Source organism: Ipomoea nil, unplaced genomic scaffold (genome assembly GCF_001879475.1).
Source record: "Ipomoea nil cultivar Tokyo-kokei standard unplaced genomic scaffold, Asagao_1.1 scaffold2827, whole genome shotgun sequence".
NCBI lineage: Eukaryota > Viridiplantae > Streptophyta > Magnoliopsida > Solanales > Convolvulaceae > Ipomoea > Ipomoea nil.
Window position 1 is genome coordinate 1,847,438 of NW_017619255.1, and position 14,777 is coordinate 1,862,214.

General features: G+C 33.7%; 2 protein-coding genes across 2 annotated transcripts; both read left to right on the forward strand.

Moving 5' to 3' along the window:
• Nucleotides 1-4,635, forward strand: LOC109159370. The gene is made up of 5 exons (XM_019307481.1): nt 1-510; nt 746-845; nt 1,915-2,014; nt 3,871-3,944; nt 4,097-4,635. The coding sequence occupies exons 1-5, from the start codon at nt 318-320 to the stop codon at nt 4,320-4,322; spliced, it is 693 nt and encodes a 230-aa protein (XP_019163026.1). The 5' UTR covers nt 1-317; the 3' UTR covers nt 4,323-4,635.
• A 2,561-nt stretch (nt 4,636-7,196) lies between these two features.
• LOC109159436 (protein FAR1-RELATED SEQUENCE 7-like) lies at nt 7,197-10,131 on the forward strand. The gene is made up of 5 exons (XM_019307547.1): nt 7,197-7,230; nt 7,586-8,184; nt 8,449-8,657; nt 9,024-9,336; nt 9,430-10,131. The coding sequence occupies exons 1-5, from the start codon at nt 7,197-7,199 to the stop codon at nt 10,129-10,131; spliced, it is 1,857 nt and encodes a 618-aa protein (XP_019163092.1).
• Nucleotides 10,132-14,777: the final 4,646 nt, after the last annotated feature.

Sequence of the window (14,777 nt, forward strand, 5' to 3'; positions counted from 1 at the left end):
CCTGTTCATCCTCAACTATAATAACTGTCAAGCTCCATTTTCCCCCAAACTAAGGAAACCACGGAGAAAGCAGGAGAGGCAAGCAGGCTTAATTGCATATTTGCACCCGCTCTCCTCTCTCTCTCTAACCTTTCACAAAATTCAAACCCTAACCAACTCACTTAGGAATCATCCCAAACATCAAAATACATTCAATAACATCTTCATTTTTTCTCCCAAAAAAAATTGAAAAGAAGATAGAGGCTGAATATAGGGGCAATTAATTATTACGGAGTTTATTGCATTTGCATTTGTATTTGTATTTGGATTGATTCATCATGAAAGTAGACCCAGATAAAAGCTGTGATAATAGCCCGATGGCGTCTTCCAACAGCCCCGGGTCAGCATCTCACAGGAATGGATCATTGTCCTTTCCATTCCCATTCTTTTCCATTGAAAGCTTGTCCTACGGCAAGATCCCCGACGAGCCCTTAAAGTTCACCGTCCTCAAATTAGACGGATCTTCTTTCGGTAATATTTCCTTCGCCCGTTCATTTTAATACAATTTGTTTTTTGCGAATTTACAGATCATAGCTTGGTCAGGGAAGACTTGTAGTAACTGATGAAATTGAACCTTATTATTCATTTTGATCAAACTGAATAGTTCTTGTGAGTGGATTTGCATTTCGTTGTTCTTAAGATGTGAATGATGGATTGATGGATTGAAGGTGGAGTGTTTGATTAAATCGGTTTTGGGGTTTGGTAGATATTGAAGTGACGGGAAACAGAACAGTGGCGGAGCTGAAGAATGCGGTGGAAGCAGCGTTTAGTCATTTGGAAGAAGATGGTGCAATGGAGGTCTCATGGTTTGTGCATTTTTAGTGTAATATATACTTCAACTTGATTTGTATGTTATCAATACATATAATAGCTTAGGTAATGTTAATGTTGGATCATACTATTATTTTGAGTAAAAGACATTTTTGATCCTAGATTTATAGTGGCTTGGACAATTTTAGTCCTTTATAAAAAAATTTGTCATTTTATGGACAAAGTTATTGTGGCGAGGACATTTTTGGTCCCCGTCTATATTTTGTTAGATAACCGTATGAGAGAGGGGAAATTACGTCAATTTAGGCTATCTCTTATATTGTGAGATGGACGATTTTGGTCCCACAACCATGCCTTTACTCTGACCCTCATTTATTTGTAGTTTTGCACTACGAAATGCTCTGCCCACAACCATGCCTTTACTGCAACTTGGACTCTCCGACTCCTTCAAATTATGACCGAGAAGAAAACAAAACACACATAGATATAATAGTTAAAAGGAGATAGCCTAAATTGACGTAATTACCCCTCTCTCAGACGGTTATCTAACAAAAATATAGACGGAGGACCAAAAATGTCCTCGCCACAATAACTCTGTCCATAAAATGGCAAATTTTTTTATAAAGGACTAAAATTGTCCAAGCCACTATAAGTCTAGGACCAAAAATGTCTTTTACTCTATTATTTTTGTTCAAACCATTTAGTATTCCATGTTAGTGAGGAACATTGCATTTTTGGTCATTCAGTTATACCTTTGGTACATGCTTAGTTCTTGAATAATATGTATTCAAAGTGGCGATTTTAGACCCTTGAGACTATTTCTGCCATCAATATGTTACTTAATAAAGTATCGAATTTGGTCCTTTAGAGACTAAACTCACCACTTTGTTCATAACTTAAAAGTTAAAATGGTATCTATATAATTCAGGAACTAAATCTGCACCACAGATATACATGTTTGACCAAAAATACAATTTTTTGTTGTAGAAATAACAAATTGACACTAGTTATAGATTTATAGCTCAGCAGAGATTATTTGAGTTGATTTTTCCCTAGATGTCCATCAAATGTTATCCTCAGCATTTCTGTTTCACTTTACTGCAGGTCACACGTATGGGGGCACTTTTGCTTGAGTTATAATGGCAAGCAGCTGCTCACTGACTCTGACTCTATTGAAAGTCATGGAATCCAGGATGGTGATAAGGTGTGTTACTAATTTAATAAATTAAGAAACTAATATTTGTGCTCCCACTTCTGCAATTACACATTTGTTTAGACTCATGCTTATAAGAAAACAAAAATGCTACTACTTGTGAGTGTGAGTACAAATGTCATTATTCAATAAATTATGGTCATGTTTGCTAATATAAGTTAGCTTATCAATCAATTTAACTTATTTAATTATTATTAGTTATTTGATTTGGTTAAATAATCAATATGAGTGTTTAATTAATTAACTTTTTGTAATAATTTATTGCTCCAAAATGCTAAAATTCAAATACTGCTCAAAGCAACCTTTTCTATCAACTTTTTGATAAAGGGGGTGTTTGGTTATTGGCTGATCAGCCAAATTTTAGCTGTGACCAAGTTTGGCTGTTTGACCCACCAATAAGTTGTTTTGAAGTGTTTGGTAAATGGTTGATTTGGCCAATAGCCAAAAATTGAAAAGCTAATGAATGTAGCTTTTTGGATCAGCTGGTTGGAATCAATTATATATTTACTATTTTATCCTTGGGATTCAATGTGATTTGCTTTAAAATGGGTGATGGGTTTGCCATTTTATAATAATAATAATAATAATAATAATAATAATAATAATAATAATAATAAATTGGGTTCTGGTTTTAGACATTTGACAATAATAATAATAATAATAATTATAATAATAATTATTATTATTATTACTATTATTATTATTATTATTATTACATTAAATCATTTTAAAATATTAAAATTAAAAATAATTAATAAAAATTATTTTAGAATATAATTTAATAAGAGTTAAATAAACAAAAATAATTAACTTATGTCCATAAAAAAAGTATAGATGATATCCAAATTTTATAATTATTTATTAATAAAAGTTTATCATCTTGTTATATTTAAAGATTAAAATAACACAATATACACATACCCTTAAATGTTACATTCAATCAGCTACTAGTAAACAGTTAATTTACCAAATAATTTTTTTTATAACCAGCTAATACAACCAACTGGTCAAACCAGCTAACGCAATCAGCCATCAACTACTAGCTAAGCCAATCAGCTATCTGTTGTTAGCCAAACACCCCCAAAATTAGTTTGCATGTAATTAACTATCAGCTAACATCTAATTTACCAAACACTTTTTTACAATCAACTAAAGCTATTAATTAGTCAAACCCACTAATCCAATCATCTAACAACAATTTACCAAACACCACTAAACTTTGTTTTCCTTTTCTATATGATATTTGACTTGTGTCTATGGTGGTAGCTGTAGTTAACAAGGATTGGCTCAACTAGTGACAAGACGTATTATATAAGATTTTATAATTGTATTTTTAGTCGTCACAAGTTCAAATCTCTTTGAAAACAAATTATTTTTTTGTTCATGAGCATCCATTGTTAACATTTGATCCTATGAGAGTCCAGAATTAAAGCACATGCTCCACCCCCTCTTAAATGTGTGATTCGGTTACTTTTGACGGGCTCTAAGCAAGACCAAGACTTTTGGCATGGGATTCTCTGACACCAATTGAACTATGTGTTCCATCTCAATTAAAAATTTAAATTGATAATTGGATTGCACATATATGTTTATATATATATTTATGCTCAACATCCAGGCAATGCAAAGAGTTAAATGTTCTCAGAGTACAGTACAGGTTGTTCTTTCAACTTCTGCACTTCAGTTTGTCCATATACTAGGAAGAAGCCTGGACTAGAACATATCAGCAATTCTTAAACACACATTCTTCTGTCAACTTTTGCACTTCTGAATTTCAGTGTGTCCATATATATATACTTAAATTGATCAACATTTGCATTACTTGATGAAGAACTCTTGTGTTGCAGCTTGCTTTTACTCGGCAAGAAACCGTCATTCAGCCAGTAGAGAATGATGAATCAGAAGGAGAGGACTCTGATGTGTAGGCTATATATATATATATATATATATATATATACATATATACTTCCTCGCTCGCTCATTCTCTTATTACCATGCACATGCGCCTCGAGTTCATACTCGATCTACATACTCTCTTGAAATTATACATATATATATATGTGTGTCTTGCAGATCTAATGGCACTGGAGATACACTAGCCGAATGCAAAGAAAGCGACGAAGGAAGTATAGAGGGCGATAGAGGTGAGCGCGATGAGAACAAGGAAGAGGGTGTTGGGAAGAGCAGATTGGTTTACTTCTTAAGAAAGTGGTTTTCGTACAGTAGATTTCGAGCTAAAGAGCAAGGATGGAGTGAAATGCACCAAGAATATGCCCTGGTTTCACAGGAGATTTTGTAAAAATGTTGCAGAACTAACTTAAGTAATAAACTGGTTTCTCCTTTCTCAAACACAGACTTGGAACGCATGCAGGTCATCATGGTAGGTAGTTTTTAATTTGTTGGTCGTGGGATATGAACGAAGCTGCCGGTCGATGAAACCATCTTTTAATTTATTATTGTTCACCCTTCATTCTTTAACTCTTTTCCTATTCAATTCAGAGTTGTCTTCCAAATGTATAATGTTGGAGAGTTCCACAATGATGTACTCCGATCCTCTGACAACAAACAATAATTGTTATGGGTTTAATCTTATGACAAAATTGGAGGGAGAAGTGTAAGATTTTTCAAGTAGATGATAGTTTAATTTATCGTCTTTGAGTAAAGTTTATCTTTTTTACTGTCCGGATCCTTATAATTCTTTTGCTTGTTTTCATTAAGACTTACAAAATCTCTTCTAAATATCAATGGGAAATCTTCCCCACATTTTCTTTTTTTCCGCAATATACTTACTTCGAGTCTTCATGGTTTGCCTATATTCATGATAAATTAGTTTAATTTGACATAAATTGTTAAATTCTATTAATGCTCTGCTAATTTTTCTGTTATATTTTAAACCGTTTTTATTTTTATTTTAATAAAATTTTTAGGGGGTGTATTCAATCATGACTTTTGTAGAGTTTTAAAGACTTTTAAAATGATAGATTTTAATAAACTTTGATGGATTTCATAGAGTCATTCAAAACTTTTTAAAATTTTATAAGACTCTATAAAAGTCTATATAAAAAACATTCATAGACTTTTATCAACTTTTTATTTTAAAAAGTCTACAAAAGTCATTGAAATTCTAAAATGAATACATCCTTATAAACTTTCAATGATTTTGATTTTTATCATTTATAATTTTCTTACAAAAAATTTATAATATATCATAAAATTTTCTTATTATGTAGTTCTTCATCCACATCAACATTCTCAACATTATTATTTGTTAATATTACTTATATATGTTAATTAATATATATATATATATATATATATATATATATATATATATATATATATATATATATATATATATATATATATATATATATATATATATATATATATATATATATATACTTGATATATTGCTAGCCATCACGCAAAGAACTGTTATTTGCAATAACAATTTGAGACTACGAACAACAACAAGGTGTTACTGTTTGCAACCCCAAATTGTTATTGCGAACAGTAGTTCGCTATTCGTAGTAACTTGTTGTTAAAAAAAGAAAAGAAAATATATATTACGAATATAAACATAAAAAGAATAAAAATAAAAATATATAAGTATTTATATGAATATTATGAAACATATACTACAATTTGATAATGAAAAGTTTGCTTTGTTCATGTTTAGAGAAAGTTAGGGATAAAAAATTCATAGAAAAAATAAAAATTAATATAAACAAGCAATAATGAAGTAAAAATAATATTATTTCGAATTTTTAGAGGAAGATTGTAAAGTTTAGGAGAGAGAAAAATTGATAGAGTTTAGGATGAGGAAAATATAGGATAATGAAGAAAAAAGTAGATTTATTAAATTTAGATAGGTTTATAAAGTTTAAATTGGGAGAAAAAATAGAGTTTAAATAGAGAGAGAAAACATTCAAAGTTGTTAGAAAGAAAATTTTGAAATATGGGGGTTGATGATTGGGTTTTAACTATTTATATTTGAGAAGAAAAAGTCTATAAAAGTCTTAAAATTAAAAAGTCTACAAAGTTCATAACTTTTTGAATACCACGTGACTTTTAAAGACTCTCTAAAAGTCTTAATCGAATACCACACGACTTTTAAAGACTCTTTAAAAATCTTAATTGAATATCTCCTGACTTTTAAAGACTCTCTAAAAGTTTGAATTGAATATCCCCAAACTTTTAAAGTTCATAAAAGTTTTTAAAACTCTATGAAAGTCATGAATGAATACACCCCCTTAATTTTAAGTACAATAATAGATATAACATTAAATTTTAATTATACAAAACATAATGTGTCATTTGCAAATACAAGAAAAAGAATACAAACCCTATGGGACCAGATCGGGTGGGCCCCTAGTATTCTACCTTTGGCTCAAGAGTTGGCCCAACTTATAGGTGCCTAAATGGCCCAACAGACATAAGATCGCAAATTATGCCGTGGAAACGTGCTCACCATGCTTGGTGAACACGCTTCCAAACGACGTCGTTTTTGGCGTCGTTTAAAAAAAAAAAAAAAAAAAAAAAACACTGCTCTATTAACGGCGTTAGGAAGGCAGTTATGATCAGACAACTCTTTGCGTTTGATTATTTCCTATTCGCAAATCGCTGAAGGCAATTGTGATCCGACATTCGCGATTCTTTCCTATTCGTGATGGAGGAGACGATGGTTCGAGGAGAAGATTCAACCGATATGATTTCTGCGATTCCAGGTTGCGTTTGATTTTATGCGTTTGATTTCGTTTGATTTATGAGATCATGGATTGTTGAAGATTTAGTTATTTTTATTGATATTTGTTCAGTATCTATGCAGTTTGAATGTTCATAATGGCCGTAAATGTGTATTAGTTCCATGTTTCTGTTATGAATTTTACAAAATGCAATTATGTATTTTCTGTTACAGAGTTATGAATTTTGATACTCTGTTCATGCATGTGATATGAATATTCATAATGTAATAGTAATATGTCCATAACATATTAACTGGTGTGTTACACTGCTTGCATATACTCAGTGAATGAAGATTGTGTTGGTGATTCAATAAGCAATGATCAAGCAGAGTTAAACATTGACATTGATGGCTCGTCTTCAAGTCCAGGTTCTTTTTATTAGTTGGTGTATCATGAATGTTGTTTCTTGTAGGTGTAGGGACTGATTCATGGTGATTATATGCAAATTGAATGTTGTGATTGGTATTAATAATCTGTTCACGTTATGAATTTACAGTTTGAGGTTATGAATTTTCCGTTATGTTATTATGAATTTTCCATATGAGGTTATGAATTTTATGTTATGAGGTTATGCATTTAATGCCATGAGTATCTATGCAACTTTGAATGCTCATAATGTCACAAATGTTATTGATATCCGGTTTTTGTTATGAACTTTCTTATATGATGTTATGAATTTTATTCTTTGTGATTATGAATGTTCTCACATGAGATTATGAATTCTATAGTGTAGCATATTACATTCATTATAGGTGAAATCCACATTCATAGTTTAGTAGTTGGTATAGGTGTGGTTATATTTTTGTTGCAATTGCAGTTGATGAAGACTTGGTGGGTGTTGTAGTAAGAAATGTTGACGAAGCTTTTGAGTTATATAATGGATATGCATACAGAGTTGGTTTTAGTGTGAGGAAAGGCCAACAACGTTATAAGGCATCTACTAAGTCAATTCAGATGAAGAGGTTCTTCTGTGCTAAGGCTGGGTATAAGCAGAAACCAAACAGTGGTGTTAAGCTTTATTCAAAGATTGATATGAGGACTGGATGTGGTGCATTTGTTCAGTTTGATGTGGGGGGTGATGGGATGTGGACAGTTACAAAACACTTGAAAGAGCACAATCACGAGTTATGTTCATTTGGCAAGAGTCATCTGCTTCGGTCGCATAGAAGAGTGGGAAACAATCAGCTTGAATATTTAAAAGACATGAAGAGTAGTGGTGTTGCATTGGCGGATGGTATGAGGTTTTTGAAACATCAGTCAGGGGGCTCTCCATTGGTTGGCTTTACCAACCGCGATGCTTACAATTCAATGGCTTCTGTGAGTTTGAAGTGTTTGGATGGATCGGATTCAAATTCTTTGGTTGAGATATTCAGGAGGAGGCAATCTAATGAGGCTGATTTCTTTTTTGATTTCGAAGTTGATTTGGATGGAAGATTGTGTAGTTTTTTTTGGAGGGATGGTCAAATGAGAAGGGATTATGAGGTGTTTGGTGATCTGTTAGTGCATGATACAACATACCGCACTAACAAATATGATATGATTTGTGGTCCTTTTGTAGGGATGAACCATCATTGCATGAATGTAATGTTTGGTTGTGGTTTTTTGATGAATGAGAGGATAGAGTCATTTGCGTGGTTGTTTAGAGCGTTTTTAAGATCCATGGATGGCAAGTGTCCACAGACTATCATGACGGATCAATGTTCAGCTATGGCTGCTGGCATTTCCATGGTGTTTCCTACATCACGCCACCGTCTTTGCATATGGCATATTGGTGAGAATTCGAAGAAGCATATTAAGGCATTGAGGAATCATAAGGATTTTCTGGATATGTTTAATTGTGTGTTGAAATACACCGAGACTGAAGCTGAATTTGAGGTTTACTGGACAAGGTATGTTATTATGAATTTACATTATATAATTTTGAATTTTCTGTCATGTCATTATGGATTTTCTGTTATGTCATTATGTATTTTCTGTTATATGATTTATGAATTTTCTAATATGAGATTATGAATTCACAGTTATACAATTCTGGATTTCCTGTTATGTCATTATGTATTTTCTGTTATGTCATTATGTATTTTCTGTTATATGATTTATGAACTTTGTAATATGAGATTATGAATTCACAGTATTCAATTATGTATTTTCTGTTATGTCATTATGTATTTTCTGTTACATGATTATGAACTTTGTAATATGAGATTATGAATTTTCAGAATATGAGTAATAAACATGTGTTTTAACCTTTTCAGGATGGTTACAAAATATAATTGTCATAAGAATACATGGCTAGAGAAGCTTTATGACTGTAGGGAGAAGTGGTGTCCAGCGTTCAACAAGGATTATTTCTCCGGGGGTATTTTATCTTCGCAAAGGAGTGAAAGCACAAATCATGCAATTTCTAGGAGGCTGTCCAAGACTGCTGGTTTATGTGATTTTTATTCATCATTTGTGAGTGTTATATCTGAATGGAGAAGTAAGGAAAATGGCGAGGATTTCCGGTGTTCTCAAGGAGTACCCGCCATGATGTTGGATCATGTGAAACTCCTTTCACATGCTAGAGAGGTTTATACAATTGAGATATATTTTTTGTTCGAGGAACAATTTATGAAAGGTAGCTCTTGTTATCAAGAAATGGTGTTGAACGATGGTTGTAAGTGCAAGTATCACGTGTGGCGACCAGACATAGATATCATAAGGCATGAAGTAACCTTTAAGGCAATCAATTTGGATATATGTTGTAGTTGCAAGCTGTTTTCAGAATTGGGAATACTTTGCTGCCACTGCTTACGTATACTTCATGTGCACTGTGTTTCCAGTATTCTCGATAAATACATTCTAAAAAGATGGACTAAAAAGGCTGTTGAGCGTACAAACGTGGACATTGCATCTGTGTTTTATAATGGTGGTGTCCCTTCTTCAATTTGGGCTGTTGAGATTAGTAGGAAATTTCAAAGGCTTATTGTTTCTAGCCAAGATAACAGTGTTGCTAGACAATTATGTGATGAAGCCGTTGAGAATGCAAGGAAAAACATTGAAGCTGAGATTGGGGATGTGAACACTGAGGAGGGTGCTGTGTCTTCGTCAAGTGGTATTGTCCAAGACCCCTCAAGCCGGAGGGGTAAAGGTGTGAGAAATAAAAGGAGTAGTAGTGTTATTGAGAAGAAGTACAATGCAGCAAGGGGAAGAAAGAGCGCTGCAAACAAGCTTGCTTCAATTACAAAGGGCTCTGTCCAATCATTGGTCTTGGAAAATATTTCAGAGATTGCTCGTGATGGATATCTTGTACATCCAAGCACCGGGGGTTCACAATTTGTTCATTTTAATAAGAATGTAGACCACGATGTAGCTATAGACTGAGATCATGTTAACAGTATGTACTTATGAATTTTATGATTTTTAGATATAGGTTGAGAATTATGTGTCAGATTATGAATTTTCCTTTGCCAGTTTATGAACTTTCATTTACCAGTTTATGAACTTTCATTTACCAGTTTATGAACTTTCCTTTACCAGTTTATGAATTTTCCTCTATGTGATTATAAATTTTCCTCTATGTCTCAGATTATGAATCTTCCTTTATCTGATTATGAATTTTCCTTTATGTGATTATGAATTTTCCTATATGTGATTATGAATTTAGAGTATGTGCTTATGTATTTTATGCTATTCAGATTTTATGAGAATTATGTGCCAGATTATGATTTTTCCGTTGCCAGTTTATGAACTTTCATTTACCAGTTTATGAACTTTCCCTTACCAGTTTATGAATTTTCCTCTATGTGATTATGAATTTTCCTCTATGTCTCAGATTATGAATCTTCCTTTATCTGATTATGAATCTTCCTTTATGTGATTATGAATTTTCCTATATGTGATTATGAATTTAGAGTATGTGCTTATGTATTTTATGCTATTCAGATTTTATGAGAATTATGTGTCAGATTATGAATTTTCCTTTTGCCATTTTATGAACTTTCATTTACCAGTTTATGAACTTTCCTTTACCAGTTTATGAATTTTCCTCTATGTGATTATGAAGTTTCCTCTATGTCTCAGTTTATGAATCTTCCTTTATCTGATTATGAATTTTCCTTTATGTGATTATGAATTTTCCCATATGTGATTATGAATTTAGAGTACGTGCTTATGTATTTTATGCTATTCAGATTTTATGAGAATTATGTGTCAGATTATGAATTTTCCGTTATTTGATTATGGATGTTACTTTATGTGATTATGAATTTTCCTTGTTGTCATTATGAATGTTATTTTAATCTATGTAACAATGAATTTCAGAAGAAAAGTCATAATATAATATCAGAAAGTTCATAACACAATTTCATATTCTAATTAGTTTACCTATCAATATCGTCGAGGGTAGCAGGTAGTGTAGCAGCAGGCGTAGAAGTATTAGCAGCATCAGGGACATCTCTGGCGAATGGAACCTTGATCAATGGAGTTATTTCTCGTCTTTCAGAACTTGAATGTAGCAGGGGTAGCAGCATATGCTTCAGAAGATGAAGCAGTAGGGGTAGCAGCAGTGGTAGGAACATGCGTAGGAGCAGGGAAAGCAGCAGGGGAAGAAACAGCTGTAGCACCAAGCGTATCAGCAGGGGTTGTAGCAGGGATAGCGGTAGGAGTAGTAGAGAGTGTAGCAGCATCAGCAGCACCGGGAGTGTCTTTCACAATGTTCTCAACAAGGGCATCCAATTCATCTTCATCCATTGCACTTTGCTCACGTGGTTCATCAACCAATGGTGCCGGGGTATAAGAGATCCCTAAATCAAATGAGGGAGGGTCAATCTCCATTTGCCGATTGGTCTTATGGAAGGCTTCAACCAAGGCATCAACAGCCTTTGTGAAAGACTCTTGGCCAAAGAAGATGTCGTCTAGTTGAGAGGAGGTTGGAGTTGGTGGTCTTTCTATTGTGCTTGCAACGCCAATCATGGTGGAAATTCCAGAAAATGCGGCCTTCATAACATCCACCGGTGCGTTTTGTCTGCCAACTTCAGCCATAGCCTCACCGAATTCCAAGACATCAGCAGCAAGGCGTTGTAGAACCCGCGTGACCCTATCAACACTAGACGCGGCACAGAGATGGTTGGGACTGGTTGGGCGGAAGTAGAAGCGATACAATCAGCAGTAGGCTTTGCAATACGAGGGATAACTTTCCCTTTACCATATCCGCCCGACCTTTTCTCAGCGGAAACCCTTTGCCGTGCAAGTTTACTTGTCCATGCAGTAATGCTTGGATATGTTCTTTGAATGCTCATTCCTTTGAATTGGACCCGATCAAAGTAGAATAGCTACAATGTTGAACAAAAAGGTAAAATAAAAAAGTTATAATCACAGAATTCATAATTACACTACAGAAAATTCATAATATCATAATAGAAAATTCATAATCCATATGAACATTATATTCAACTATCATATTATGGATTTTATGTTATGCAATTATGAACTTTCTATTATGAGATTCATTATTGCATAATACTATAAGAACATTCATAATGATAACAAGGAAAATTCATAATTACATAAAGGAACATTCATAATCACATAAAGGAAGATTCATAATCAGATAAAGGAAGATTCATAATCTGAGACATAGAGGAAAATTCATAATCACATAGAGGAAAATTCATAAACTGGTAAAGGAAAGTTCATAAACTGGTAAATGAAAGTTCATAAACTGGCAAAGGAAAATTCATAATCTGACACATAATTCTCATAAAATCTGAATAGCATAAAATACATAAGCACATACTCTAAATTCATAATCACATATAGGAAAACTCATAATCACATAAAGGAAAATTCATAATCAGATAAAGGAAGATTCATAATCTGAGACATAGAGGAAAGTTCATAATCACATAGAGAAAAATTCATAATCACATAGAGGAAAATTCATAATCTAACACATATAATCTACAATCTGAATATCATAAGATTCATAAGTGGAGCTAGAGCTTACCAATATGAATGTCATTGGTCCAGTAAAGAAGCTATTACTTTTCTTCCTGTACTGCTCGATGGACTTGATCAGAGAGTTGTAGGTGTAGCCACACCAGTTGTACTCCTTTATCTCATCAACATTAATCAAGGAGTTGAGGATTCTGTTGTTGCAGTAGCGGTTCTGAAATCCCCTCATCATGCACGAAACAGTCAAGACCATGAAGTCTCTCTTAAAGTCATCTCCAGAATCTCCCCTCTGAACTATGACATCTCCCATCTGGGTAGTGACTGGGGAACCAAGCTTAATATTCCACCGTTCCCTCCAGCTTTTCAAGAGAGCCCTGTATTCTGGTGTCCCCTGTTCATCATATTTTGGGGCCTCAACAACCTTCTTTTCTCCTCTTGGAATGCCAAGAGTGTACTCAACGTCCTCTTCATCAACTGTGAGCTTGTCGTTCTCCAGCTTGAAATGTGTTTGGAAAACCTCAAAGTTGGCTATCAAATACTGAACTAATTGTGACTCATTTGCGCACAATTGAAGGTCCAACAGGGCTCCAAATCCAATATCACGGACAGCTTGTTTTGTTCTGGCAGTAGTTGTTGTACAAGCCTAAACATGGTCTTTGGTCCCATCCGTGTGCTGAAGTAGGGAGTAGAACTCCCCTCTGCACAATCACCTCCAATGTCTGTGTTGCCCCTATGTCTGTCATTTATTTGCTTTGACCTCTTTTCTCTAATAACTTCTTGCTCGAGCAGGGTCATCAGAGTGCTGCTGGGATGGTTGAGCAGCCTGTGAGTCAAGTACAGCCCGTGTTGTTCGTTTTCTTTTGCTTTTTGTTGTAGGGGTGACTGCAGTGTTGTGTTCAGCCGCCGTCTGTGAGGGTTGTGATGGTTCTGCAGCTTGAGAGCTCAAGACTGCCTTTGTTTGTGAGCGTGTTGTCCTTCGTTGAGCAGTGTCCATTGCTTTTATTAAAAACGTTAGAAAGCAAGTAACTCATATACAACATATAATATAGATTGATGGAAGGAAAATATATTCCTTATTTCAGTAGAGGGGGGATGGGGAGTGCCGAATAAATCCAGCCATGCTCTACCGAAAAGAATATAATGTCCTTCAATAACAGTTACACATAATTGGTAATATAGTAACATAAAATTCATAATTTCACAAAGAAAATTCATAATACCAGAACAGAAAATTCATAAATTAGAACAGAAAGTTCATAACTGCAATATAGATCAGAATCCATAATCTCATATGAGAAAATCCATAATTCCATATTGTCCATCAATAACAGTCACATATAATTGATAGTATAGTAACATACAATTCATAATATCTCACAAAGAAAATTCATAACCTCAGGACAGAAAATTCATAACTCCAAAACAGAAAGTTCATAACCTGCAACATAGAAAATTCATAACTACAGAACATAAAAATTGACAACTCACAATACAGAATTCATACTCTCCTACGAGAAAATTCATAATCTCTAACAGAAAATACATAACCACATATAAGAAAGTTCATAACAGCAAAAATGTAATTTCATAGGCACAATAGAAATTCATAATCTCACACAGAAAATACATATTTGCATGACATAAAATACATATTTGCATGACATAAAATACATAAGTGAATGGACGTTATGGACATTCAAAGCTTGCATAGAAAGTGAATAAACAGCAGTAAAAACCATATACGAATCAATTCATAATGGTTAATCTACACGTATATATGCTACAGATATACATTTATAAGCTCATAACATTACATTCAAAACCCCCATTTCAAAATTTCGAAATATGTACACAGAATACAAATACCCTAAATCATAAACACGAAAATACCTGTAATACAAGTGAAGGAACGTTGAGAATGAGCAATGGAGAGGCTGTATCCTTGATAGCTACGTGAGAACGTCAAATTTTGTTTTACAAATGCGAGAACGAGGAATCCGAGAGCAGAGGTGAATGGCTGTGGAGCAGAGTGTTTGAGAGTGATCGAAGGAAATGGCTGGGGAAGATGAAGCGAT

What these genes read in the sequence shown, in the direction of transcription:
- LOC109159436 (XM_019307547.1), top strand. Translation starts at nt 7,197, where the DNA reads ATGGTGATTATATGCAAATTGAATGTTGTGATTG. An exon ending in CAAATTGAATGTTGTGATTG is followed by an intron (nt 7,231 to 7,585) that starts GTATTAATAATC and finishes TTGCAATTGCAG; the next exon opens with TTGATGAAGACTTGGTGGGT. An exon ending in TCCTTTCACATGCTAGAGAG is followed by an intron (nt 9,337 to 9,429) that starts GTTTATACAATT and finishes GATGGTTGTAAG; the next exon opens with TGCAAGTATCACGTGTGGCG.
- LOC109159370 (XM_019307481.1), top strand. Translation starts at nt 318, where the DNA reads ATGAAAGTAGACCCAGATAAAAGCTGTGATAATAGCCCGATGGCGTCT. An exon ending in ATTAGACGGATCTTCTTTCG is followed by an intron (nt 511 to 745) that starts GTAATATTTCCT and finishes GGGGTTTGGTAG; the next exon opens with ATATTGAAGTGACGGGAAAC. An exon ending in GAATCCAGGATGGTGATAAG is followed by an intron (nt 2,015 to 3,870) that starts GTGTGTTACTAA and finishes CTTGTGTTGCAG; the next exon opens with CTTGCTTTTACTCGGCAAGA.